This window comes from Rhinatrema bivittatum, chromosome 5, assembly GCF_901001135.1.
Source record: "Rhinatrema bivittatum chromosome 5, aRhiBiv1.1, whole genome shotgun sequence".
Lineage (NCBI taxonomy): Eukaryota > Metazoa > Chordata > Amphibia > Gymnophiona > Rhinatrematidae > Rhinatrema > Rhinatrema bivittatum.
Window position 1 is genome coordinate 105,086,271 of NC_042619.1, and position 27,375 is coordinate 105,113,645.

Consider the following 27,375-nt stretch of genomic DNA (forward strand, 5'->3'; position numbering starts at 1 on the left):
TGTGTGACGGGGGAGGGGGATCTCTGAAAAATGTCTTATTCCAGGAAGTCTAGGATCCTTCTTATTTATTATTTATTTTATTTATTTAAAGGCTTTTATATACCGATGTTCATGTACTAGTACATACCACGTCAGTTTATGTTGGAAAATTACATCAAACAAGTGGGTACAAATAACAGGGCTAACTTCGTAAGATCTTAGAACTTATAGATAAAGCAGAGAACAAGACTTAAATTATTATAAATCATTATAAATAAATACCCATAATTGCAAATAATTACAAATAACAGTCAACAAAAAGTTAGGTTTACATCAGACTTAATAAGCATGAGTGCAGCATAACATACATCTAACAGGTGGAATCATGAGGCAAAGTTATAAGATGAAATAGTTACGGCATCAGACATCTAGCGTGAGGGATTATGAAATGTGAGAATAAGTCTAGCCCTGAGTCATGGCTCGGGGAGAGATCTTTAAGTGAAGGCTTTTGTGAAAAGCCAAGTTTTGAGCTTCTTTTTGAACGTTCGACTACAAGTTTCAAGACGAAGGTCAGTGGGGAGGGCATTCCAGTGAAAGGGGCTGGCAGTTGAGAATGCACGTTGCTTGCGCAATGACTTGGCTGGAGGTGCATATAAGGTGCCTAAGTAGCTGGTTCTGATTGGTCTTGATGATGCGTGAGGATGAAGTGGGCAGCTTAGATCTAGCGAAGTTTGGGAATGAATGGTCTTGTGGGTTATGGTTAGTACTTTGAATATGATTCTGGATTTGATAGGGAGCCAGTGTAGGTTTTTTAGTATAGGTGTGATGTGTTCTCCTCTACTAGTGTTGGTTAGAATCCTGGCAGCCGAGTTCTGCAACATTTGTAGTGGTTTGGTGGTGATAGTTGGAAGGCCAATTAGCAGAGAGTTGCAGTAATCAGTTTTTGAAAATAGAATTGTTTGGAGGACTGTTCTAAAGTCCTGAAAATGGAGGAGAGGTTTCAACTTTTTCAATATAGCATGGGGCACATTTAAAACTAATCGGAGAAAGTTCTTTTTTACTCAACGCACAATTAAACTCTGGAATTTGTTGCCAGAGGATGTGGTTAGTGCAGTTAGTATAGTGGTGTTTAAAAAAGGATTGGATAAGTTCTTGGAGGAGAAGTCCATTACCTGCTATTAAGTTCACTCAGAGAATAGCCACTGCCATTAGCAATGGTAACATGGAATAGACTTAGTTTTTGGGTTCTTGCCAGGTTCTTATGGCCTGGATTGGCCACTGCTGGAAACAGGATGCTGGGCTTGATGGACCCTTGGTCTGACCCAGTATGGAATTTTCTTATGTTCTTATGTAGTTTGTGAAAGCATTCTTTCGTTGTGTTCTTGACAAATTTTTTGAGGTTCAGCCTATTGTCGATAGTAACGCCAAGATCTCTTACGTGTGTGGGGGTGATCATTAGCGGTGTGATTAGGTTGTTGTTAGCCTGAAAGTTGTCATCCAGAGTGATCAGCATAAGTTCTGTTTTTGATGTATTGAGTACTAAGTTAAGGCTAGTGAGGAGGGAGTTTATGGACTGTAGACAATTGTTCCAGAAGTTAATGGTGTTTGAGATGGAGTCGGTGATTGGCAGTAAAATCTGGACATCATCGGCGTATATGAAGTGTGTGACCTTTAGACTTGAGAGCAGATGACATAGGGGGAGAAGATAGATGTTAAAAAAAGGTAGGGGAGAGGGAGGACCCTTGAGGGACTCCGAGAGTAGACTTGACTGGGTGAGAATCCTTGTTGCTTATTCTTATGGCATCCATGAGAGCGATTAGTGCTGTTTCCATGCTATAACCTGCATGGAACCCTAACTGGTGAAGCTTAAGTAAATGTCATCCTTCACCAGTTCAGTCAGTTGGCATACAGTGACTCTTTTGTTTATTTTCCCTAGATAGAGTAGGTTGAAGATAGTTGTGTAAGTATGATTTATTTTTTTTTTTTTAGCTTTGGTCTTATAGTCTATTTCATCTTGTGTGATAGGATGCCATTTTGCAATAATGAGTTAAGGATATGCATGAGGAGGTCCAGAATGTGATCTATGCATTCTTTAATCAGCCTTTGAAATTGCAGTAACTGGGTTTGTCTTTGGTGAATCTACTGTCTATTTAGTCAGTATATCAAAATTAGAAGTCTCCTGTATGTGTGATGCTCAAATTGGAGAGCTTGATGGGTCTTAGTGGGGGGAAGGTGTTGGCTAAGCATTTTCTTGAGTGTCATTTTTTATTCTAGGGGATCTGGGTGGGCCTCTTCAAAATTTGCCCTGATTTTGTCAACTATTTTTTCCTGTAGAAATCTGAGAAAAATTGGCAATTAGTTTTTCTTAGTGGCTGAGAGTTTGTTATAGAGGGTTCAAAGTATGTTCATTGTTTTGAAAAGGACCTTAGTTAAGTTATTTGTTTGATAAATTTGTGAGAGAAGTATTTTTGTAGTTTCTGATTACGTGGATGTTTTTAAAGTTTTCTTGTAGGATAATCTGTTTTCTTCATGTAGGGAGTGATGCTAGATCTTTTCTCATTTCCTGACAGTTATTGTAAGGTTTTGAGTTTCTTAGTGAACCAGAAGGCATGGTTGTCTGGGTTGCTGCTTTTTATCTTGACTTGGAGCTATTTTGTCTACTGCCTTTTGTTGTGGTTATGAGGTGTTGGAGTGGATTCTTGTGTACTGCGGTGATGGCCACTCCCACGGGGAGGACCCCAGTGAGGAACTGCAGTACTAGGCTAGACTCTATACATGCAGACCCAGAGAAGTTGTATTTATTGTACAGCTCGATGGTACTGCCTGGGGAGCGGGCAGCAGTGAAAGTAACCCAGCAGAAGTAGTCCAGGGGTCCTCAGCAGGGAAGACCAGTCTCACACTCGAGTAGGTGATAGGCAGCGCGGCGTAGCAGGGTCAGGTCCCTGATGTAAACACAGAGCGCTGAAGGTGAGACAGACTGAAAGGGTTAATACTCACTGAAGCAGAAGCTGTATAGTTGAAGGTCCTGGCAGGCAGAAGTTGTTCAGTGGCAGGCACCAGATTAGGGAGAGCAGGCCCTCGAGGAGCGAGTACCCGGTATCCCAAGATAGGTACCTGAAATAGAGCAGAAGGGTCCCCGAGGAACGAGTACCCAGGTTAGTTAGGAATTACCCCGAAGGGCAGAGAGAGCTTCCTGAGGCAGCTGGGAAGTGGCAGAGCAGCTTAGACCGGAGGCAATCCAATCAATGCTAACTCAGTTTGTTAGCAAACGAAGGGCAGGCTAAATACCAGGATGTGATGACGTCACTTGGAGGGGACGCCCCTGAGGTTCCTGCCATGACGTGGATATAGACGTGGGTGGCAAGGAGGCCCTCAGGAAAATCATGGTGAACACCGTCGCCGTTGCCAATCCGGGGACACCGGAGAGAGCAGCATAAAAACGCGTTGGCAGCCATCTTCCCAAGGCTTGAGAGAGAAGGAAGAAGGGTGAGGTGCAGAAGACGAAGCCGTCTGAGACCGACAGACCCAACACCTTTAAGATAGTCTGGTTCTTGTTAATCTTGTTGAACATCTATGTATTTGGAGAGATGGTCTGGATTACCTAGAGAAACAATCAGTTTAGTAGTAATGAGGTCTTTTGCTGCCCTATACTTCTGTGATGTCTTGTGTCCCTCTTTATGAACTGGGAGTCCCTTTATGAAGAAGGATATAAGGGATTAGTTAAACTTCTGAAAGAAAGGATGGCAAGCTAAGTATTTTTCTATGCTTTAAGTTCCTTCAAACTTTTGTGATTTGCCAGGCTGTGACACTTGCACATCGTGATGGTTTTTTCAAGGAGGGTGTAGTTTTTTCACATCAAAAAGCCAAAACACCCCGGTGATTTATTGGAGATTTTTTAACTAATGATGGTACTTGCTTTGTTTCACCTGATCACAGGCAGTTTTTGCTGAGATTTGGCATCTGAAGTTTTTCCTCCAAGAATAGTCAAATTTTATCATTATCCCAGGACAAAGGCTGCTAGTCCTCACATATGGGTGACATCACTGATGGAACCCTGTTGCGGGAAAACTTCTGTCAAAATTTCTAGAAACTTTTGACTGGCCCTGTGAGGCCACTGAGCATGCCCAGCATGCCATGGTATTCTCTGCCACAGGGGTCTCTCTTCAGTCTTTGTTTTTCCGCGCTGCTGTAAGCATCGTGAAGCTGGGATCCTTGTAAGTTTTCTCACAGTAATTACTGACTGAAAAGCCATTTATTTTCTCATTCATTTTCTCCCACAAAGGATCTCTCTCAGATTTCCACTGGCTGGTGAGTAGTAATAGTCTCGTTTTTACTCCCTGAGTAAAAACTTTTTTCTCATAATTTTTTCTCTCATTTCATTGACGGCTGTCGATAGAAAATGTCTACCGGATTTAAAAAGTGTCCCATCTGTAATAGGACAGTGTCCATTACAGACCCACATCTTGACTATATCCTTTGTTTGGGGGACAAACATGATGTCTCAACCTGCCCTAAATGTGCAGAGATGACTCCTAAAGGAAGGAAATTTCGCCAAGAGAAGATGGAACATCTTTTTCACTTGCAGCTTCTTCCTTCTCCCTCAACATCAACAAAATCGTCTCCGGCCGGAGTTTCAAAGAAAATAATATTGAAAAAACATCCGGAAGGGTCCGGAGATCATCCATCACCATCGACATCGACAGCATCAACAAGGTCAGAAATCGAACACCGGCCGAAACACCGTCACTGTCATCGGCATACATAGACTCCAGCGGCGCTTCTCTCCCCGGAGGAACCGACCGCTAAGCAGCTTAAACTGCAGGAAACACCGCTACCCTCGCCGCCGGGGCCTTCACCTTCGGAAGAAATTCCAATACTCGAACCTCCACAGGGCTCTGTGGAAGGGGTATCAACGCCTCCATCGCCACAGCATTCAGCTGCTCTGCCTGCACCAGCTGTTACACAGGAATTGTCTGATTTTATCCGGCAAGCGGTGCTTCAGGCCTTTAAGGAACAGTTACTGGCACCTTAGCCAATACCGGTCCATGATGTCCTTCTATACCTACGACATCGGCTTTGGGAGCATCCCTGCTCAGTGCCGGCTGTAAATAAAAGAATGGACACAACATATTTGGTGCAGTCTACTCCTGGCTACCAAAAGTCACAGCTTCCTCACCAATCAGTGGTGGTGGAATCTGCGTAAAAGAAGTCCAAAAGAATAGGGCCACATCCCTCCACTCCCCCAGGAAAGGATCACAGATTCTTGGATTCCCTGGGAAGAAAGGTCTATCAAGGAGCCATGTTGAACACTAAAATATCATCTTACCAGTTATACATGACTCAATACCAATGAAATCTGTGGAAACAGATGCAGGAATTTATTCCATCATTGCCACAAAAACATCAAGAAGCTGCCCAGGCAATTATCCACAAAAGGCTGGAGGCGGGTAAGCACAAGGTACATGCTGCCTATGATGGCTTTGAAACAGCATCCAGAGTGGCTGTATCTGGAATAAGTGCAAGACGTTGGCTTGGCTTAAAGCCTCAGACCTGAAGTCCATGAAAAATTGGTTGACCTCCCATGTCTTGGTGATAATCTTTTTGGGTCCAAGGTACAAGATGCAGTTGTTCAATTGAAAGAGCATACAGAAACCCTGCGACAACTCTCATTGATTCCGCGGGAACCGACCACACAGTCATTTCTTAGGCCTCAAAGGCAAGAACCTAGAAGACACTTCTACCGACAAAGGCGGTATTACCCTCCAACATCTAGGAGCAGATCTTTTAGATCGCAACAAAGGCCTCAGCCCAGACAACCTAGGGCAACTAGACTTCAACCTCTGCCATAGACGGGACCAGCTGCTGGCTTTTGAGGACTTTCCCAGAGACCGAAGCCATTTCTCCAATCCTCATCCACAGCTTCTGGTAGGAGGTCGAGTATCCTCCTTCTACAACCATTGGGTGCAAATAACAGCAGACCAATGGGTACTGGCAATAATATATCGAGGTTACCAACTGAATTTCCTCTCAATTCCAAGAGATTCTCCTCCGAGACCTCAGTCTCTAATAGAAAATCACAAAACCCAATTACAAATAGAATTATCCACCCTTCTGAAGCCAGAGCATTAGAGTGAGTGCCCCGGACTCAGCAGGGCAGAGGATTCTATTCCCATTATTTCCTCATTCCAAAGAAAACCGGAGGCCTACATCCCATCCTAGACCTCAGAAATCTCAACAAATTTCTGAAGAAAGAAAAGTTCAGGATGGTCTCTCTAGGCACCATGCTTTCACTTCTTAAAACAGGAGATTGGCTTTGTTCTCTAGATCTTCAAGACGCTTACACTCACATTCCAATATTCCCTCCTAATTGCAAGTATCTGCATTTCATGGTAGGTCATCAGCATTTCCAGTACAGAGTACTGCCATTCGGACTTGCCTCTGCTCCCAGAGTATTCACCAAATATCTGGCAGTAATAGCAGCACACATGCACAAGGAAAGTGTCCATGTCTTCCTATATCTGGATGACTGGCTCATCAGAAGTCAATCTCAACAAGGAGCTCTGGCTTCTCTCACTCGAACAATTACTCTACTTCACTCCATGGGTTTTCTCATCAATTATCAAAAATCCCATCTCATTCCATCGCACCTGCTTCAATTCATAGCTTTCAATTTCAATTCAAAAGCTTTTCTACCCGAGGATCAAGCAGTAACACTTTCCCTACAGGCAAACTCGATTCACTCAAAGAAACAAGCATCAACTCATCAGTTTCTAACCTTACTAGGCCACATGGCCTCCACAGTTCATGTCACTCCTATGGCAAGGGTTGCCATGAGGGGAACCCAATGGACATTAAGATTTCAATAGATCCAAGCCATTCAACCACTGCATTCTCCAATTCAAGTAACCCACCAACTACGTTCATCTCTACTTTGGTGGGAAAACAAGGTCAATTTGCGCAAGGGCCTACCCTTCAAACAACCAGCCCCACAGATCACTTTAACTACAGATGCATCCACCTTGGGTTGGGGAGCTCACATAAACAATCTCCAAACCCAGGGTACTTGGACAAAACTCTAAGCAACATTTCAAATCAATTTCCTGGAACTTCGAGCTATACGTTATGCGCTTCATGTGTTCAAGGACTGCCTTTCACACAAGACTGTTCTGATCCAAACGGACAACACAGTAGCCATGTGGTACATCAACAAACAGGGAGGTATGGGCTCGTATCTTCTTTGCCAAGAAGCTGCGCAGATTTGGGACTGGGCCCTGACACACTCAATGTTTCTCCGGGCCACTTATCTGGCAGGCATTCAAAATGTAGTGGCAGATCGACTCAGTCGTCAGTTCCAACCACACAAATGGTCCCTCGATCTCTTAGTAGCGACCAGGATATTCCAATGTTGGGGGTCAACCAACAATAGATCTCTTTGCGTCACACCTGAATCACAAAGTGGACAAATTCTGCGCACTGCACACACACAATCACCATCTAGCCAAGGACGCCTTTGCTCGCCCTTGGAACTCAGGCCTTCTATATGCGTATCCTCCGATACCGCTCATAACCAAAATTCTAGTGAAATTACAACAGGACAAAGGGTCCATGATACTCATAGCCCCGTATTGGCCTCGACAAGTATGGTTTCCCACACTTCTAGACCTCTCAATCAGGGATTACATTCGCCTGGGGGTAGCTCCCTCTCTCATAACTCAGGATCCGGGTCAGTTGCGCCATCCCAACTTCCATCCCTATCCCTGACAGCATGGATGTTGAAAGCTTGATTTTGCAACCACTTAATCTTCCAACCAATGTCTCGCAAGTGCGTATAGCTTCACGTAAACCTTCAACACGAAAGAATTATTCGTCGAAATGGAAAAGATTTACTTTGTGGTGCAGCCAAAAGAGTATTGATCTTTTCACCTGCCCCACAACTTCTCTACTAGATTACTTATGCCATCTTTCAGACTCTGATCTCCAGACTTCATCTGTAAGAGTCCATTTAAGTGCAATCTCAGCTTACCATAACAAGATGGGAGATGCACCAATATCCACACAACCTCTTGTCAGTAGGTTTATGAGAGGTTTAAATTCAGCTTAAACCACCAATTCGGCCACCAGTCACAAAATGGGACCTGAATCTGGTCTTAACAAGGCTCATGCGTTCTCCCTTTGAAGCCATGAATTCCTGTGATGTTAAATTTCTCACATGGAAAACTATCTTCCTCATAGCCATTACCTAGGCTAGAAGGGTTAGTGAGTTGTAAGCACTTGTCTCGTATTCACCGTATACAAAATTCCTACATGACAGAGTGGTTCTCCGTACACATCCAAAATTCCTCCCCAAAGTAGTTACGGAATTCCACTTGAACCAATTCATAGTTTTACCCACATTCTTTCTAAGGCCTCATTCTCACCAAGGAGAACGGTCCTTAAATACCTTGGACTGTAAACGTGCGCTAGCATTTTACTTAGACCGCACTGCAGTCCACAGGAAATCCACTCAGCTCTTTATATCTTACGATCCAAACAAACCAGGCAAAGCAGTGGGCAAGCATACTTTATCCAATTGGCTAGCGGATTGTATACAGTTTTGCTATGAAGAAGCAGGCCTTCCTCTCCAAGGGCGAGTAAAAGCACACTCAGTAAGAGCAATGTCAACTTCAGTAGCCAATTCTTGACATATGTAAAGCAGCAACATGGAGTTCTCTTCACACCTTTGCAGCTCATTACTGTTTGGACAAACAGTGACGACAAATTTCAGCCTATGGACAATCTATCTTAAAGAACTTGTTTCCAGTTTAATCCCAACTCCTTCTACATCCAACCTGCTGTGATTTTCGGCTGACTCATTTTCAACAACAATACTTCACTGTTGCTTCACTACAAAATGACTCAGCCTCTAGCTTGCTAATCACCCATATGTGAGAACTAGCATCCTGCTTGTCCTGGGATAAAGTAAAATTGCTTATCTTGTAATAGGTGTTATCTCAGGACAGCAGGATGTAGTCCTCACGAAACCCACGTGCCACCCTGCGGAGTTGGGTACGATACATTTTATTATTTTATTTTTTGCTAAAGCTTATTGCTACATTCAAGACTGAAGAGAGACCCCTGTGGCAGAGAATATCATGGCATGCTGGGCATGCTCAGTGGCCTCACAGGGCCAGTCAAAAGTTTCTAGAAACTTTGACAGAAGTTTTCCCACAATAGGGCTCCATCAGTGACTTCACCCATATGTGAGGACTACATTCTGCTGTCCTGGGATAACACCTATTACAAGGTAAGCAATTTTGCTTTCTGTCTGCTTATGAATGATTTTCTGAATGCAATTTTTGTGACATTACCTAGAGAAACATTGTTTAGTAGCAGTTAGGTCTTTTGCTGCCCTGTACTTCTGTGATGTCTTGTGTGCCTCTATATGAATTGGGAATTCCTTTATGAGGAAGGATATAAGGGAATAGTCTGATCATAGCACTGGTATGGTCGTGGTTTACTTAGTGAGTAAATGAGAGGTTAAAGATGTTGCAGAACACCAGGTCTAGAATGTGACTTGCTGTGTATTGGTGTAGTGATGATCTGTGTGACGCTCTAGACCTCCATGAATTAAGGTGGACTGCTTGTTAAAGCTATGTCAGTGTGGATGTTGACATTCCCCATAATGAGCATGTTTGTGGATGTGAGGGATATATTTGCGATTTGTTGTGTTATCTGGTTAAGAGAGTGGGTCATGTTTGTGGTGCTCGCTAGATTAGTAGAAAGGTTTTGCTTTGTTGTCCCAAGTAGTTTGAGGAGTGTAGGCATTGTGAGCCTTGCAGTTAGATGATATCAATTCTTAGATAACGAGATCTTTCAAAATTATCATTGCAATCTGGTTGAGCATAGGCTTCCTTTTCGGGAGTATTGTTCCCTCCAGTGAACACTGCAATGTTAGGAGAGGAAAGAGGGCTATCTGGGGATAGAGATTAGTACTGGGATGGCGTAATGGGGGTTGTTGGGATTCTTATTTAAGTTTACTCTGTTGAGTAAATAGCAGTCAACAAGGTTGGTGTGTTGTGATTAGGTTTGGTATGGTGAGGGGTGGGGGGGAGAGGGTGATCCAGGAAACGTTTGGACTTAGTAAGTGGGCATGTTGTGGGACAGTCAAAAGATGACTTTCCTAGACATATGAATGATGTTAAATGGCGTGTAAGAGTATGAGATCATAGGGATTTCCTTAGATGTCTTGACATGCAACTGCATCATAATGCACTTTGGAAAGACAATCTAAATAAAATGTTTAAAAAAAGCTTTCCTCTCTGACTTTCTGGGGGGGGGGGGGGAGGATTGTGTAAGGGGATGTTATGACTGCCCGATAGGCAACCTCCCCCTGAAATGGGGGAGTTAGGCAAGGGTTAGGGGAGGGTGAGGCAAATTGATTTTTATTAGAATTCAGATTCTTTTCAAAGCTCATATTAATGTAAAAGTGCTTTTACAGCAATCCTTTACCCAGTGATGGTGAACTTCAGTCCTCGAGTGCCACAAACAGGCCAGTGCAAGCAAATCTTTCTCATGCATATTCATTGTAGATATACTGAAAACCTGGCCGGTTTGTGGCACTCGAGGACTGGAGATTGCTATCACTGCCTTTACCTTTGAGCATTATGAAAAAAAAAAATAATGCCTAGCACTAGTCAAACACTGGCTATAGACTGCCCAGATATAGAGTGACTGATAACTGCTCCCACTGCACCATTCCCTCCCCAACCTTTCAGAATGAGGCTGCCTAAGTAGTACTTATAATAAACTTCCTCAGAGGCAGTCTTTCTCATGAGGGTGAGGTGGCATAGTTATAACATGGAGTGGAGGAGTAGCCTAGTGGTTAGAGCAGTGGGCTGAGAACCAGGAGACCAGGGTTCAAGTCCCACTGGGCAAGTCACTTTACCCTCCATTGCCTCAGGTGCAAACAAACAGGTCAATACAGTAAACTGCGGCCGCAGTTACCCTGTTCCTAACCCTCCTTTTACTCACAATTTGGCCGCGTTAGCCCAACCCGTGATTTACTATCCCCTTTAACCCATTCTTACCGCCTCTTTAAATCAACGAGTAACCCCTTCCGCCCGCGGCTTGTATATGAGATGCAAACGATCGGATTAGCTATTCCCCCCCCATTCAGTAACGCTCGCCCCGATTATCGCCTTTTTAACCTGCAGTTTAGCCGCGTGTTTAACCTGCTAATTTACCGCCTACCCCTACCCCTGAGTTAGAGGCAGGGGTAAGGGTAGACGGCAAACTTTCCCCCAAAAGAAAACCTAAAAACCTAAAATCCCCTCCTCCCGAAGCGACTTAACATGTTACCAACTTACTTTTTGTTGCTTTTTTCAGCCTTCTCTGCCATCCTCTGGAGGGGGCAGCCAGCGGTGAAAGCGGCTTCCAGCGGTCCCTGCGCAGGTCCCGGTTCTCCTGGCTCAGCTGCTTCAGCTGCACCTCCAGCTCCTCGATGCGCCGCCACTGCGTCTCCAATAACTTCTGCTGGCTCTTGATGATGTTGTTCAGCTCCAGCAGGTACTCCACGGCATGGTTCGGGCTCTCGGCTCCAATGGCTAGAGCCAGCGAAGTGCATGACGTCACGGCGCGAGCGAAGCATACTTTCATTGGCTTGAGCACCCAAATTGACGGGGGCTCAAGCCAATGAAAGCACATGGATGGGCGTGCGTGACATACGCTGTGACATCATGCACGCGCGTTCATGTGCTTTTATTGGCTTGAGCGCCCGTCAATTTTGGCATTCAAGCCAATGAAGGTACGCTTCGCTCGCGCCGTGACGTCATGCGCTTTGGAGCCGAGAGCCCGAACCGCACCGTGGAGTACCTGCTGGAGCTGAACAACATCATCGAGAGCCAGCAGAAGTTATTGGAGACGCAGCGGCGGTGCATCGAGGAGCTGGAGGTGCAGCTGGAGCGGCTGAGCCAGGAGAACCGGGACCTGCGCGGGGACCGCTGGAAGCCGCTTTCGCCGCCCGCTGCACCCTCCAGAGGACGGCAGAGAAGGCTGAAAAAAGCAACAAAAAGTAAGTTGGTACATGTCGAGTCGCTTCGGGAGGAGGGGATTTTAGGTTTTTAGGTTTTCTTGGGTTAAAGTTGGGATCCACTTCCTGGTGCCTGTCATTTCAAATGTCATTTGAAATGACAGGTACCAGCGCACCCAGGATACTCTATAGGTGCTGTATAAAGCGCCTATATAGTAAAATGGGTTGTGCGGGCCTAATGCTTCACGAACGCTTCTTGGACGTGGCTTGCATTTGCAAGCTATTTAAATACAGTATCGAGCGGTAGGTGAGCAGGACTGTGCATGCGGCAAGCGCGGGTGCGCCCAGCACTAATCCAGCTCTTCCTACCGCTCCTTACTGTATCGGCCCGTTAGATTGTAAGCCCTCTGGGGATAGGGAAATACCTATAGTACCTGAATGTAATCCACTTTGAAGTGCTGAAAAAAGTGTGAAAAGCGGAATATTAAAAAAAAAAAATCTAAATAAATAACATCTCCTTGGGCAGCTGCAACCTGGGACAAATATAAGAGCACTTTGGGCAGCGACTTGGCCTTCGATATCGGCAGCAGCAAGAAGCCCAGCTCCCCAAAAATTGGAATAAATAGAAATTTGTGTACAATTTGCATTATTTTATTTATTTGGATATTTTTATATACCGCGGTACGTAAAGGTCTACATCACCTCGGTTTATTATATTTTGTTTAGTGTTATATTATATCACTTAAATAAAAAATGTTTAAAAAAATTAAATAAATTGCCACTCCTTTAGGATCAGATGAGAAAATAGTAAGGCCTTCTGTGATTGCTTGTGGCTGAATTGAGAAGGAAGGGGGCCTTTCAAATCTTGGGGCAGGGTAAAGTGGGTTGGGTCAAAAAGAGTAAGAAGCAGTCCTTCCCATGACTACTCCTGTCAGGGTACTGATAGAGACTGAGGTTCCCATGGCTCCTTGGGTGAGTAGTGAGGAAGGCCTTCCACAGTATCTCTAAGGTGGATAGGGAAGGAGAGAGAAAATTGTAGCTCCTAATGTTGTATGCCAAGAAGTAAACAAATATATTACATTCGTGAGAATGTAATGGATTCTCCTGGGAGGTTCTCTTACTCAGGCAAAGAACCTTAGTATGTTTGTATATTTTTTTAAATTTAGAAATTGCTTTATAAAAGTTAGACCCGTATCTAAAGCAGTTTCAGATTTGCATGCTTAATTGGTCTTCAAATGTTTTGAATATGATCCTACAACAGTCAATTAAGTTGTAAACATGTTGCATTTGTTTCTTTTGAGTCTTCCCATGCTTACATCAAGTACCCAAGTTAAAATGAACACTTAGGGATAGATTTTATAAAAGTACGCCTGCGCGTACTTTTGTTCGCGCACCAGGCGCAAACAAAAGTATGCCGGATTTTAATAGATATGCGTGTAGCCGCGTGTATCCTTTGAAATCCGGGGTCGGCGCACAGCCTGCCTCCGTTCCCTCACCCCACACCTTCCCCTCCCTTCCCCACCCCCCAGCCTTATCTACCCCCGCCCCACCTTTGTTTTAAAAGTTACACCTGCCAGAAGCAGGCTGGCCGGCGCGCGATTCCCTGGCCCGGGGCTGTTTCGGAGGCCTCGGCCACACCCCCGGGCCAGAACCATGCCCATGGCCCCGCTCCTGAATGATGCGCCATCGCAACACGCCCCCGACACGCCCCACCCAGGAAAGCCCCGGGACTAACGCGCGTCCCGGGGCTTGTGTGTGCCGCCGACCCTATTCAACATAGGCTCGGCGCGCGCAGGGGGAACTTGGGGCAGGTTTTTGGGGGGTACGCGCATATCTTACGCGCGTACCCCTTTGAAAATCTGCCCCTTAGTTGGTTTTCAGCTGTGTGTATTGATCACTTTAAGGTAAAGAGCAGTTTTTCTTTTTGGATTGGTTTTTTTTTTAATATTTGACAGCTGAATTATTTTTAGTGGACTACCCACAGATTCACTCAAATATACTTTCCAGTAAAAATGAGCTGACACAATAATTTATTGATTATTTATTTATTTATTTATTCAGTTTTATATACCGATATATAGTTTTTCAACCTGCACAATGGTTTACATTGTAAAAATTTAAAAAAGAACAGACATGATACTTAAATCAAATTACACAAATTAAAATACAATTTGGTCTTAAAATAAAACTGAAATAAACATTAATTAGTTCATAAATAAAATCACTTGCAATAAATGGATTAAAATGAAATTAAAAATAATTAAAAACTGATCAAAAACTCTTAACATATTTCTAATCTTTGTGCCAACTTTCTCCACAAAAAGTTTTATAAAAGATATTAGGCCGACTTTTCAAATGGCCACGCGCGGCCCGGTGTTGCTCACACCGCGTGCATTTTCATAAGTGCCCGGCCACGCGCGTGAGTCCCGATACATACTCAAGTGCCAGGCACTGAAAAAGGGACAGGCCGGGGGACGTGGTCTTGGCAGGGAAGGGCGGGACAGAGGCTGGCCGGGACAGCACGCACTGGCAGCCGGCCAGCAAACACAAACTACTTCTGCTCGGGAGGAGCAGTAAGTCGCAAAATAAAAAATTTTCGGGTAGGTAGATAGGGATTAGGGGTCAGGGTGGAGAAGGGGAAAGGGAAGGAAGGTTAGGCAGGGGGGTAGGAAGATCCCTCCCAATCCGTTCCTTAATTGGAGCGGACTGGAAGGGAACTGGGGAAGGCCCGATTACATCACCGTGCATAATTTACTAAAATTCACCCCCCTTGGGAACCGCGCGCTCCTTTTAAAATCTATCCCATTTTGTATAAAAATTAGCCATTTATCAAATTTAGAAATTTGTTTCATAATGCAACACTGATTAATTTTTAAAAATCATTAGATAAATAGCTTTCCTTGTTAAAATTTCAAGTACAAAAACATTTTAAAATGTTATGAATGCCAGAATCTGAATAGTAAGATTAGAAAGTTAGAATGTATGGCATTATTCAAGGATATAGATATTACTAGTCGTTATGCCCGTTCAAACGGGCGAGATTCCATCGGTCGAACTGGCTCGTCGGTCAGAGCCGCTCTCTTCTCCACAACTTGTTACCCTTTCCACTTACTCATATCCTCTTCCCTTTTCCTTCCATCCCCTGTCATCTGCCCTTTCCTTCCCCTCTCACCTCATCCACAACCCCTTCCCTCTCCCTCATCCCTCCTCCACTCCCTCTTTTTCTCTTCTCCACAACTTCTTATCCTTCCCACTTGCTTACTCATATCCTCTTCCCTTTTCCTGCCATCCCCTCTCATCTTCCCTTTCCTTCCCCTCTCACCTCATCCACAACCCCTTCCCTCTCCCTCAGCCCTCCTCCACTCCCTCTTTTTCTCTTCTCCACAACTTTTTATCCTTCCCACTTGCTCACTCATATCCTCTTCCCTTTCCTGCCATCCCCTCTCATCTTCCCTTTCCTTCCCCTCTCACCTCATCCACAACCCCTTCCCTGTCCCTCAGCCCTCCTCCACTCCCTCTTTTTCTCTTCTCCACAACTTCTTACCCTTCCCACTTACTCATATCCGCTTCTCTTTGCCTTCCATCCCCTCTCATCTTCCCTGTCCTTCCCCTTTCACCTCATCCACGACCCCTTCCCTGTCCCTCAGCCCTCCTCCACTCCCTGGTGTTCCTGCAAACCCATTCACATGTGACAGCAGCTGAAGCTTCCAGCCAGAGGTGAGAGGTGGCGCAGAGGGTTGGCGAGGCTTCTCGTGCGTGTTCTTGTTCTGTCATCAATGCTCATTGGCGTTCGGTTTTCCCTTCCAATGTTTGCGCGCCCTACCAGTTCTCCCCCCCCCCCCCCCCCCCTTACCCTACACTATAGTCTCATTGTCCGCTCCGGTTCTTGTCTCCAGGGAGAGGGAGCCGCCACCACCGCCCGGGATCTGCGAGTGAGAGGTGTCTTGTGCGCATTGGGCAGTGTCCATGTTCTCACTCTGTTGTCGGTGCCCATTGGCATTCGATTCTCTCTCTGCATTCATCTCTCCCCTCCAGTGTTCACACACCTTCCCGTTTACCCCCCCTCGATACTCCTTGATCATGCATTGAACTTGCGCTGGTTCTCGTCTCCATGGAGAGAGATGCACGGCACGTCGCTCAGAGCTCTCTGTTCCGCACATGCGCGGTAGAGCTGCTCTCTACTGTGCATTTGCGGCACGTCAGTCAGGGCTCATTTATCTAGATTGATAGGCATTTCAGAGACATGATGAAAGGAGGATATTCAGTTGAACACTGTGATACCAGGGTGAAAATTATATCAACATGATAGGGTAGATAAGATTGGTGGAGGATTCGCACTATAAGGATAATTTTCAAACAAATTCACATGTACCCCTATTCATGAATATAGTATAGTCAAAAATGCAAATAGAACATTAGGAATGATCCAAAAAGAAATGGAAAATATATTGCCTCTGTTTTGATACATGGTGTGACCCTATTGTGTTCAAATCTGGTCACTCCATCTCAAAAAAGACAGCAATGTAGAAGATGGCTACAAAAGTGATAAAGGTAGTGGAATGGCTCCTATATGGTGAGAGACTTCACAGGTTAGGGCTCTTCAGTTTGTAAGAGAGATGGTTGAGAAAGGGACATGATAGAATTGTATAAAATCATGAGTGGACTAGAACGTGTGAATAAAGTATGGTTATTTATTCTCTCAAATGATATTAAAACAAGAGGCGACTCCTTGTAACTAATAGCGAGCAGACTTAAACTGCAGAAAGTACTTTTTCATTCAGAACACAATCAAGCTATGGAATGTGTTGCCAGAGGTAGGGAGGGTAAGGCAGCTAGCATAGCAGGGTTTAAAAGAGGTTTGGACAGGTTCCTGGGGGAAAAAGTCCATAAAACATTATTAGCCAGTTAGACAAAAGAAAGCTATTGCTATCCTGGTGGGAGTGAGTAAGAATAAATAAATCTATTTTATGGGATCCACCAGGTACTTGTGATCCTGACTGGCCACTGTCAGAGACAGGATGCTGCACGTGATGTACCTCAATCTGTCCCAGCATGGCATTTCTTGTGTTCTTATGTTCAAAATAATAAAATTAGTCAAATTTAATTTATTTGCAGGTGTTTACTACAGTGTTCTGTCTGGCAAGACTGGATGTTTTCTCTTGGTTATATTAACCCCAAGAATTCTGAGGAACAGAAGATTACAGAGATGGTGTACAATATTTTTCGAATTTTATTATATCATGCAATAAAATATGAATGGGGAGGATGGCGAGTCTGGGTGGACACTCTCTCCATAGCCCATTCGAAGGTACTTTGTTAATGGTATTACCTGTTTATAAGTATTCCATTTGTTTAAGGTTCTTGTAATTTAGGCAACAAATAATCTTTTTGGCCACCATGTGAAAGACAGAAATAAAACTTTATTTGTAGATTGAACTAGATTTTCCAAAGTTATGTCATGTTTCAAATAGGATGATCAAGAAATTTGATTAATGAAAAAGAAAATATATAAAGCAATGTTCTGAGGCAATGTTCACATAGGAAGGAGTTGTTGTCATTGTGCAGTGATGACTCCTACTGCCTGAGTTCAGGTCGTGTGATTGCAGAGATCTGGAAGGAACCCTGATGCATGACTCCCAGCTAAGGACTGTTGATTTGGTGTTTGGACTGAAATACTTTGGGAGTGGGTATCCATACTAAGGATGTTAAGTTATACCCTGCCCTTGAGCGTAGGAAGGGTGGGTAGGAAATGTTTTAAAATAAATAAAATAAATATATATTAATATATATAATATAGTGGAAAAATGTCTGGGTAATTGTGAGTGAAGGCTCTTGGTGCCAAATTCCAGCCCTGTTTCTGTTTGAACTAGAAACCCAAAAGAGCAAGAGTAAATGACTAGGTCAAAACAAAAAAAAATCTAATGATCCTAACTGAGGCTGTGTAGGAATGTAATTCATATACATCTTTAAAACCCTGTAGAATAAAAGAATGCCCATGTAATTATATGTAAAATAAGTGTAAATTATTGTCAGAAAGTAATTATGCAAAAAAAACAACCCACTATGAAATATTCCCAGCTATAACATCTCACTAGTTGATACTTTAATAGTGCAGAGCTAGACTTGCACATGATATAACATTTAAACATCCAATATTTTGAAACATACACCTGAACTTCCCACTTAGACATTAGATGACCCTAGATGCTTACACATCCTGGGATGCTAAAAGTTTGATGTATTATTTATATCACTAGAAATCTAAGCACATATTTTAGTGCTGATCTGTGTAAGCTCTTGAAAATGTAGCTCTCTTGAACTATCCTGTCTAGAAAATATTTGTTGAAATATAAAAATTTTAAATGTATACATTACAGAAGTCACTTTTACTGTTGTATCTATGTGAAATATATTTCTACTAAGACAATCTTTTTTCCCTGAAAGGTAACTTATGAAGCTCACAAGGAATATCTTGCAAAAATGTATGAAGAATATCAAAGACAGGAAGAAGAGAATATAAAGAAGGGAAAAAAGGGAAATGTAAGCACTATCTCAGGCCTTTCATCTCAAACAACAGTAGCAAAAGGTGGAATTGAAATTCGAGATATAGAAGACCTTTCTCAAAATCAGAGTCCAGAAAGTGAAACAGATTACCCTGTACACACAGATACCAGGGACCTGCTCCTGGCAACAAAGATATCTGATGATGCATTTGGAAATTCCGATAGACCTAGCAGTGGGGTACGTGTAGAAGTTCATGATCTGTTGGTTGACATAAAAGCTGAAAAGGTTGAAGCTACAGAAGTAAAACTTGATGACTTAGATTTATCTCCTGAGACTTTGGGAACTGGAGAAAATGGTGCTCTCATGGAAGTTGAATCCCTATTAGATAATGTTTATAGTGCTGCTGTTGAAAAACTCCAGAAGAATGTCCACAGTAGTGTTGGAATTAAGGAAAGCGATGAGAAGGATAATGGTCCTTTAATAACATTAGCTGATGAAAAAGAAGAAAGTTCTACAAATAGTTCCTCATTTCTTTTTAATAAAATATCACATCAAGAGGAGACACTCCTTTCTGAACTGACCAGTAGTAACCATATTGCCATGCCTAATGTGCAAGAAACACATACACACATTGGTGTTGATGATCTTGGACTGCTTGCTCACATGACTGGCAGTGTTGAAATCACGTGTACTTCAAGTTTAATAGAGGAGAAAGAGTTCAAAATTCATACAACTTCAGATACATTGAGCAGTATTTCGGAAAGAGAAATGGCTTCATCTTCCAAAGAGTTAGAATATACTGAGATGATTGCCACAACTCTTGAAACAGACTCATATAATAGTAAAACCATAGTGAACATTGATGCCAGCAGTACAGTATCAGATACAGAAAGATCAGATGATGGCAAGGAAGTAGGAAAGGAGATCAAGAAGATCCAGACAACAACCACTACTCAAGTAAGTTACGGTTTTCCTATGCATTCTGGCTTTATAGTTTGCTTTCCAATGTATAATGGTAAGGCATAATATCATGTTGAAGAAGGTATCTATCTATATGTGGGTGTGTGTATGTGTATATACATATATGTGTGTGTGTATATCTATATCTATCTATCTCTCCATCTCTCTCTCTTTCTCTCTCTCTCTCTCTATATATATATATATATATAAGCCTCAAAAAATGGGTAATGTAATTGTATATGAAGTGCTCAGTGTAATACTACAGGAAAAAACTCCAAAGAGGAAAGAAAGAGCACTGATGTTGAATGCTCACATCTAAAAACCAAAGTTTATTATCAAATTTGAACAATAAAATAGCTAAGCACCTTTAAACCTAAAAGTTATCTGACAAACAACTTTAGTTGGATACAAAACAACCTATACATTTTAACACAATGTCTTGAAAGTAAATTGCAAGGACAGATTACATATCTATATATTGCATTAATACTCACTAAATATGCCTAAACACTTCTTAATAACTTCTCTACACAGTTGTAACCCACATTATAATATGTGAAATCACACTCATTCATCCAATCATAACCATATATGGAAATATAACATCACATAACTTAATGAACACTGCATAGGAGCATGTATGCACCAGTGTTCACACATTATAAATCATAGTTTATACATAGATTTGGAAAATACATACTACTCATTTGAACTAACTATACCTATAAAATAATTTAATTGAACCCCCGATCATAATAAATGCATCTCTTTACATTAATCTGTTCCAACCATTTAATACAGGTCTATAAATTGCGTATAATGTTTCCTGGGTCTCATGTAAAATCCCCAACAAGGCCCTTGTTTCAGCAAAATGGCTTTCTCATGTGGAAACCCCTGGCATAGAGAACACCTTATGATAGGCTGCCTTATCCAAGGGCAAGCAGGATGGTAGTCTTCACACATGGGTGACATCATCTGATGGAGCCCGGCACGTAAACTTTGACTGGCACACACTGAGCATGCCCCTAACCACGCGTCCATGCGGGATCCCTCTTCAGACTCTTCCTTTCTGCGAAGCTGTTGCTTCATAGTCGTGAGCTTGTGCTTTTTCCATTTATAAAAATGTTTTTTTAGTGTTTTCAGAAAATTTGCTTCCTGATTTGTGTAGGGTCCCTCGTATTTTTGTCTGTTCCACTCTCTGCGACCTGGTAAGTTTTTTGCTTATCCCAGGACAAGCAGGATGCTAGTCCTCACATATGGGTGACGTCACTGATGGAGCCCTAAAGCGGGAAAGCTTTCTGTCAAAGTTTCTAGAAACTTTTGACTGGCCCTGTGAGGGCACTGAGCATGCCCAGCATGCTATGATATTCTCTGCCACAGCTGTCTCTCTTCAGTAAGCATCGCGGGATAGGAGCCATTGAGAACTTATCAATACTTTTGTGACTAAAAAAGTCATGTTATTTCAGATATTCTCTCTCACAATTCTCTCAAGGGGTTTTTCTTCACCGGCTGGTGAGTACCTCGGTCTCAATTTTATTCTCCTCAGGAGAAAATTTTTTTCTCAAAAATTCACTGTTTGCCTCGACGTCCGTCGATAGCAGTATGGCTACCGGTTTTAAAAAATATCCGGTATGCGCCCGTAAGATGTCGCTTACTGATCCGCATCTCGAGTGCGTAATATGTCTCGGAAAAAATCACGACGTTAAAAATTGTCCGCAATGTGCCGAAATGACGCCGAAAACCAGAAAGTCTCGACTGGAAAAAATGGAACATTTATTCCATCTCCAGTTAATACCATCGCCTTCGACGTCATCAAGATCGTCTCCGGCCGGAGCGACAAAGCGCTTGCTACTTAAAAAATCCACCCCGGGACCGTCGGGAGATCATTCATCGTCTTCATCCACATCGACGAAATCCATTGACCCGCAAAAACCAAAACATAGGCATCGACATTGACGGTCATCGACGACTGAATCCACGTCCCAGGATCCGTCGACGGCAAAGCGGCCACGTTCGGAGGAAACCTCCGTGTCTGGGCCTCATCCTCCGATCTCGACTTCTGATCCCCCGCAGGGCCCTGCAGCGGATCCAACGCCTCAGCCTTCGCCACCACTTACAACTGCTCTGGTACCATCAGTTGTAACGCCGGAATTGTCTGATATTATCAGACAAGCGATATCACAGGCTTTGAGGGAACAGCTAATTCTGACGGGCTCGTCGATGCCGATGCTCCCAGCATCGATGCCGGCAACTTTGCCGATGCCGGTGTCCACAGTGGCGCCGAGAACACTAGAGGAGTCGATGTCGACACCAAGAATAATAACCACATCGACGTCGATATATGCACAGTTGCCATCGACTACTCCTGTATCGATGCCTATGTTGCCGCCTACATCAGGAAAAAGGCCGCTCTCGACGTTGACGTCGAGACCAACATCAGTTCCATTGAGGCCAACACTGATGGATGACACTGATGTTCATGACCTACCATCCTTCCAACGTCTGCTTCAAAGGTATCAGGATGTCATAGACACCTTACCTAAAAAGCCTGGGGAGCATGTGTTTCCATCTACTCCCACTGATGACCCATTACCAGGTCCATCAGGACTACATCTTCCGCCGAGATCCACATCAAAACCACCTTATAGACAGGAAGAAGAGGATTCTTGGGATAGTCAAGATACAGACTCCTCTTCTGAGGACTTCATGTTGGATCCCTCACCTCCAGAACCCAGAAAGAAGTCCCCCACCTGAAGACCTGTCTTTCTCAAATTTCATACAGGATATGGCAGACACCATTCCTTTTAAATTGGAAGCAGAACAGGACTCAAGACAACATACTTTAGAGGTCCTGCAATTTGTGGATCCAACCAAACAAGTTTTGGCAATCCCAATTCATGAGGTGCTCTTAGACCTGCAACACTGTATCTGGGAGCATCCATCCACAGTTTCATCTGTAAACAAAAGGGTAGATTCATCTTACTTGGTACAATCAGCACCAGGATACCAAAAGGCACAATTACCACATCAATCTGTGGTAGTTGAACCTGCCCAGAAAAAATCAAAAAGAATCCGCCCTCACTCCTCCACTCCACCTGGCAAGGATCATCGCTTCCTTGATTCCTTGGGAAGAAAAAGCTATCACTCTTCAATGCTAAATTCAAGAATCTCTGCATACCAGCTGTACATGACACAGTATCAGAGAAATTTATGGAAGCAGATGGAGGAAATTACAAACTCTCTGCATGAACAGCTTCAAGAACCTGCACAAGCCATAATACATAAAGGCCTTGAAGCAGGTAAACATGAAGTAAGAGCGGCCTACGACAGTTTTGACACTGCCTCCAGGACTGCAGCTGCAGGCATTGCTGCTCGCAGATATGCATGGCTCAAGGCATCCGACCTCAGGCCTGAGGTTCAAGAAAAACTTGTTGATCTTCCATGCCTGGGAGACAACCTATTTGGAGAAAAAGTACAAGAGGCAGTACAACAACTGAAGGATCACACAGAGACATTACGTCTACTTTCCCAAATACCTCAGGATCCTTCCACACAGCCTCCTCGACGACTTCCCCGCAGAGAAACAAGGAGGCCTTACTACAGGCCACACAGATATTACTCCCAAACATCTAGGGGTAGATCCACTAGGCCTCAACAGCAACGTGCCCAAACTAGACAACCCAGGGCACCTTGTACTCAACCTCCACCTCAGACAGGCCCTGCGTCTGGGTTTTGAGATACTGCCCAGAGAACAAGCCACTCCTTTAAACTCTCACACACAACTTCCAGTGGGTGGAAGAGTATCCCATTTTTACACTCACTGGCAAACAATAACAACAGACCAATGGGTGCTCTCTATAGTTGCTCAAGGTTACAAACTAAATTTCCTGTCAATTCCACCAGAATTTCCACCGAGAGCCTTCCCACAACAAAAGTCTCAACTAATTCCTCTAAATGCAGAATTATCCACCCTTCTCAAAATCAGGGCAATACAGTTAGTGCCCCAATCTCAGAAAGGAAGAGGATTCTACTCCCGATACTTCCTCATTCCAAAGAAAACAGGAGGTCTACGCCCCATCCTAGACCTAAGAAATCTCAACAAATTTCTAAAGAAGGAAAAATTCAGGATGGTTTCCCTACGCACCATGCTTCCTCTTCTTCAACAAGGAGATTGGCTTTGCTCTCTGGATCTTCAGGATGCTTATACTCACTTCCCAATATACCCCCCTCATCGCAAATACCTGCGCTTCATAGTGGGTCAACAACACTTCCAATACAGAGTACTCCCTTTCGGACTCGCCTCTGCACCCAGAGTGTTCACAAAATGTCTAGCAGTCATAGCAGCACATCTACGCAAACAAGGTGCTCATGTATTCCCATACCTAGACGACTGGCTCATCAGAAGTCAGTCTCTACAAGAACATAAGAACATAAGAAATTGCCATGCTGGGTCAGACCAAGGGTCCATCAAGCCCAGCATCCTGTTTCCAATAGAGGCCAAAACCAGGCCACAAGAACCTGGCAATTACCCAAACACTAAGAAGATCCCATGCTACTGATGCAATTAATAGCAGTGGCTATTCCCTAAGTAAAATTGATTAATAGCCATTAATGGACTTCTCCTCCAATAACTTATCCAAACCTTTTTTGAACCCAGCTACACTAACTGCACTAACCACATCCTCTGGCAACAAATTCCAGAGCTTTATTGTGCGTTGAGTGAAAAATAATTTTCTCCGATTAGTCTTAAATGTGCTACTTGCTAACTTCATGGAATGCCCCCTAGTCCTTCTATTATTCGAAAGTGAAAATAACCGATTCACATCTACTCGTTCAAGACCTCTCATGATCTTAAAGACCTCTATCATATCCCCCTCAGCCGTCTCTTCTCCAAGCTGAACAGCCCAAAATGATAAAGGGGATGGAACAGCTGTTCCATCCCCTTTATCATTTTGGTTGCCCTTCTCTGTACCTTCTCCATCGCAACTATATCTTTTTTGAGATGTGGCAACCAGAATTGTACACAGTATTCAAGGTGTGGTCTCACCATGGAGCGATATAGAGGCATTATGACAATTTCCGTTCTATTAACCATTCCCTTCATAATAATTCCTAACATTCTATTTGCTTTTTTGACTGCTGCAGCACACTGAGCTGACAATTTTAAAGTATTATCCACTATGATGCCTAGATCTTTTTCCTGGGTGGTAGCTCCTAATATGGAACCTAACATCGTGTAACTACAGCAACGGTTAATTTTCCCTATATGCAACACCTTGCAGGAGCTCTCCATTCTCTCAATCAAACAATTGCAACACTACATTCAGTGGGATTCCTGATCAATTATCAAATATCCCTTCTCACTCCATTACAACTGCTTCAATTCATAGGAGCAGAATTGAACACCAACCTTGCAAGAGCTTTTCTACCAGAAGATCGTGCAGAAACAATCTCACTGCTAGCAACTTGGCTCAGCTCACATACACAAGCAACAGCTCACCAGTTTCTAACTCTACTAGGTCACATGGCCTCTACAGTTCACGTCACACCCATGACACTTCTAGCCATGAGAATAACACAAAGGACATTAAGATCACAATGGATCCAAGCCATTCAACCACTGCATACTCAAATTCAAGTAACCCACCAACTACGTTCTTCTCTACTATGGTGGATGAACAAGGACAAAATTTGCCTAAGGGTCTACCTTTTCAACAACCAGTTCCACAAGTAACTGTAACTACAGATGCATCCACCTTGGGTTGGGGAGCTCATACAGACAATCTCCAAACACAAGGAACTTGGACAAAGCTCGAAGCAACTTTTCAAATCAATTTCCTGGAGCTTCGAGCTATACGCTATGCTCTACATGCCTTCAAAGACTGCCTTACACACAAGACTGTTCTGATCCAAACGGACAACACAGTAGCCATGTGGTACATAAACAAACAAGGAGGGACAGGCTCATACCTCCTTTGTCAAGAGGCAGCTCAGATATGGGGTTGGGCCCTGAACAACTCCATGTTTCTCAAGGCCACTTATCTGGAAGGCATTCACAATGTAGTGGCGGACAGACTCAGTCGTCAATTCCATCCTCATGAATGGTCTCTGGATCCCTCAGTAGTGACCAGGATATTTCAACGTTGGGGACAGCCAACAGTAGACCTCTTTGCATCACATTTGAATCACAAAGTGGACAATTACTTTTTCCTATACAACTTGAACAACAGGCCAGCCAAGGACGCATTTGCTCGCCCTTGGAACTCAGGCCTACTCTACGCGTATCCTCCAATACCGCTCATAACCAAAACTCTAGTGAAGCTGCAACAGGACAAGGGGACCATGATACTCAATGCCCCATATTGGCCTCGACAAGTATGGTTTCCCACACTCCTAGACCTCTCAGTCAGGGATCCCATTCGTCTGGGAGTAGCTCCCACTCTCATAACTCAAGATCAGGGTCGGTTGCGCCATCCCAACTTCCAATCCCTATCCCTGACAGCATGGATGTTGAAAGCTTGATCTTACGACCACTCAATCTTTTCTCCAATATATCTCAAGTGCTTATTGCTTCACGTAAACCTTCCACGTGGAAGAACTATGCTTCCAAATGGAAAAGGTTCACTTTGTGGTACAAGCAAAACAACATCAATCCTTTCACTTGCCCTACAAATTCTTTACTAGACTACTTGTACCATCTTTCAGAATCTGGTCTCCAGACTTCATGTGTAAGAGTACATTTAAGTGCAATCTCCGCTTACCATAATCCAGTAGCAGATGCACCTATCTCTACACAACCTCTTGTCAGCAGATTTATGAGAGGTTTAACTCACCTCAAACCACCAATTAGACATCCAGCCACACAATGGGATCTCAATTTGGTTTTATCAAGACTTATGCGTTCTCCTTTTGAACCCATACATTCCACTGAGCTAAAATTTCTTACATGGAAGACTATTTTCCTCATAGCCATTACATCAGCTAGAAGGGTTAGTGAGTTGCAAGCACTTGTCACATATGAACCTTACACTAAGTTCTTACAGAGTGGTTCTCTGTACTCATCCCAAATTCCTCCCCAAGATAGTCATGGAATTCCACTTAAACCAATCTATAGTTTTACCCACATTCTTTCCAAGGCCTCACTCTCATCAAGGAGAAAGGGCCTTGCATACCTTGGACTGTATGTGTGCTTTATCCTTTTATCTAAACCACACTGCAGCCCACAGAAAATCCAATCAACTCTTTGTTTCCTATGACCCAAACAAACCAGATAAACCAGTGGGAAAACATACTCTATCCAACTGGCTAGCAGATTGCATACAATTTTGTTATGAACAAGCAGGCCTTCCTCTCCAAGGGCGAGTAAAAGCACACTCAGTAAGAGCAATGTCAACTTCAGTAGCACACTATCGTTCAGTGCCAATTCTTGACATATGTAAAGCAGCAACATGGACTTCTCTTCATACCTTTGCAGCTCATTACTGTTTGGACAAGCAAGGAAGACAAGATTCATCCTATGGACAATTTGTCCTAAAGAACTTGTTCCCAGTCTAATCCCAACTCCTTCTACAACCAACCTACTATGATCTTCGGCTGACTCATTGCAACAACAATACTTCACTGTTGCTTCAGTACAAAATGACTCAGCCTCTAGCTTGCTAATCACCCATATGTGAGGACTAGCATCCTGCTTGTCCTGGGATAAAGCAAAATTGCTTACCTTGTAATAGGTGTTATCCCAGGACAGCAGGATGTAGTCCTCACAGAACCCACCCGCCTCTCCGCGGAGTTGGGCCTCATACCTTTTATTATTTTATTTTTGCTAACGCATTTGCTACATACGAGACTGAAGAGAGACACCTGTGGCAGAGAATATCATAGCATGCTGGGCATGCTCAGTGCCCTCACAGGGCCAGTCAAAAGTT

General features: G+C 43.5%; 1 protein-coding gene across 4 annotated transcripts in view; it reads left to right on the forward strand.

The window, feature by feature from the left end:
• The window catches only part of NBEA (neurobeachin), a 2,460,099-nt gene that overhangs the window by 579,169 nt on the left and 1,853,555 nt on the right, over positions 1–27,375 (forward strand). For all 4 annotated transcript variants that reach the window (XM_029602688.1, XM_029602690.1, XM_029602689.1 and 1 more), the window contains 2 exons: positions 17,102–17,294; positions 18,431–19,447. In XM_029602688.1, coding sequence (XP_029458548.1) covers positions 17,102–17,294; positions 18,431–19,447 — 1,210 coding nt within the window. The remainder of the gene's footprint in view (positions 1–17,101; positions 17,295–18,430; positions 19,448–27,375) is intronic.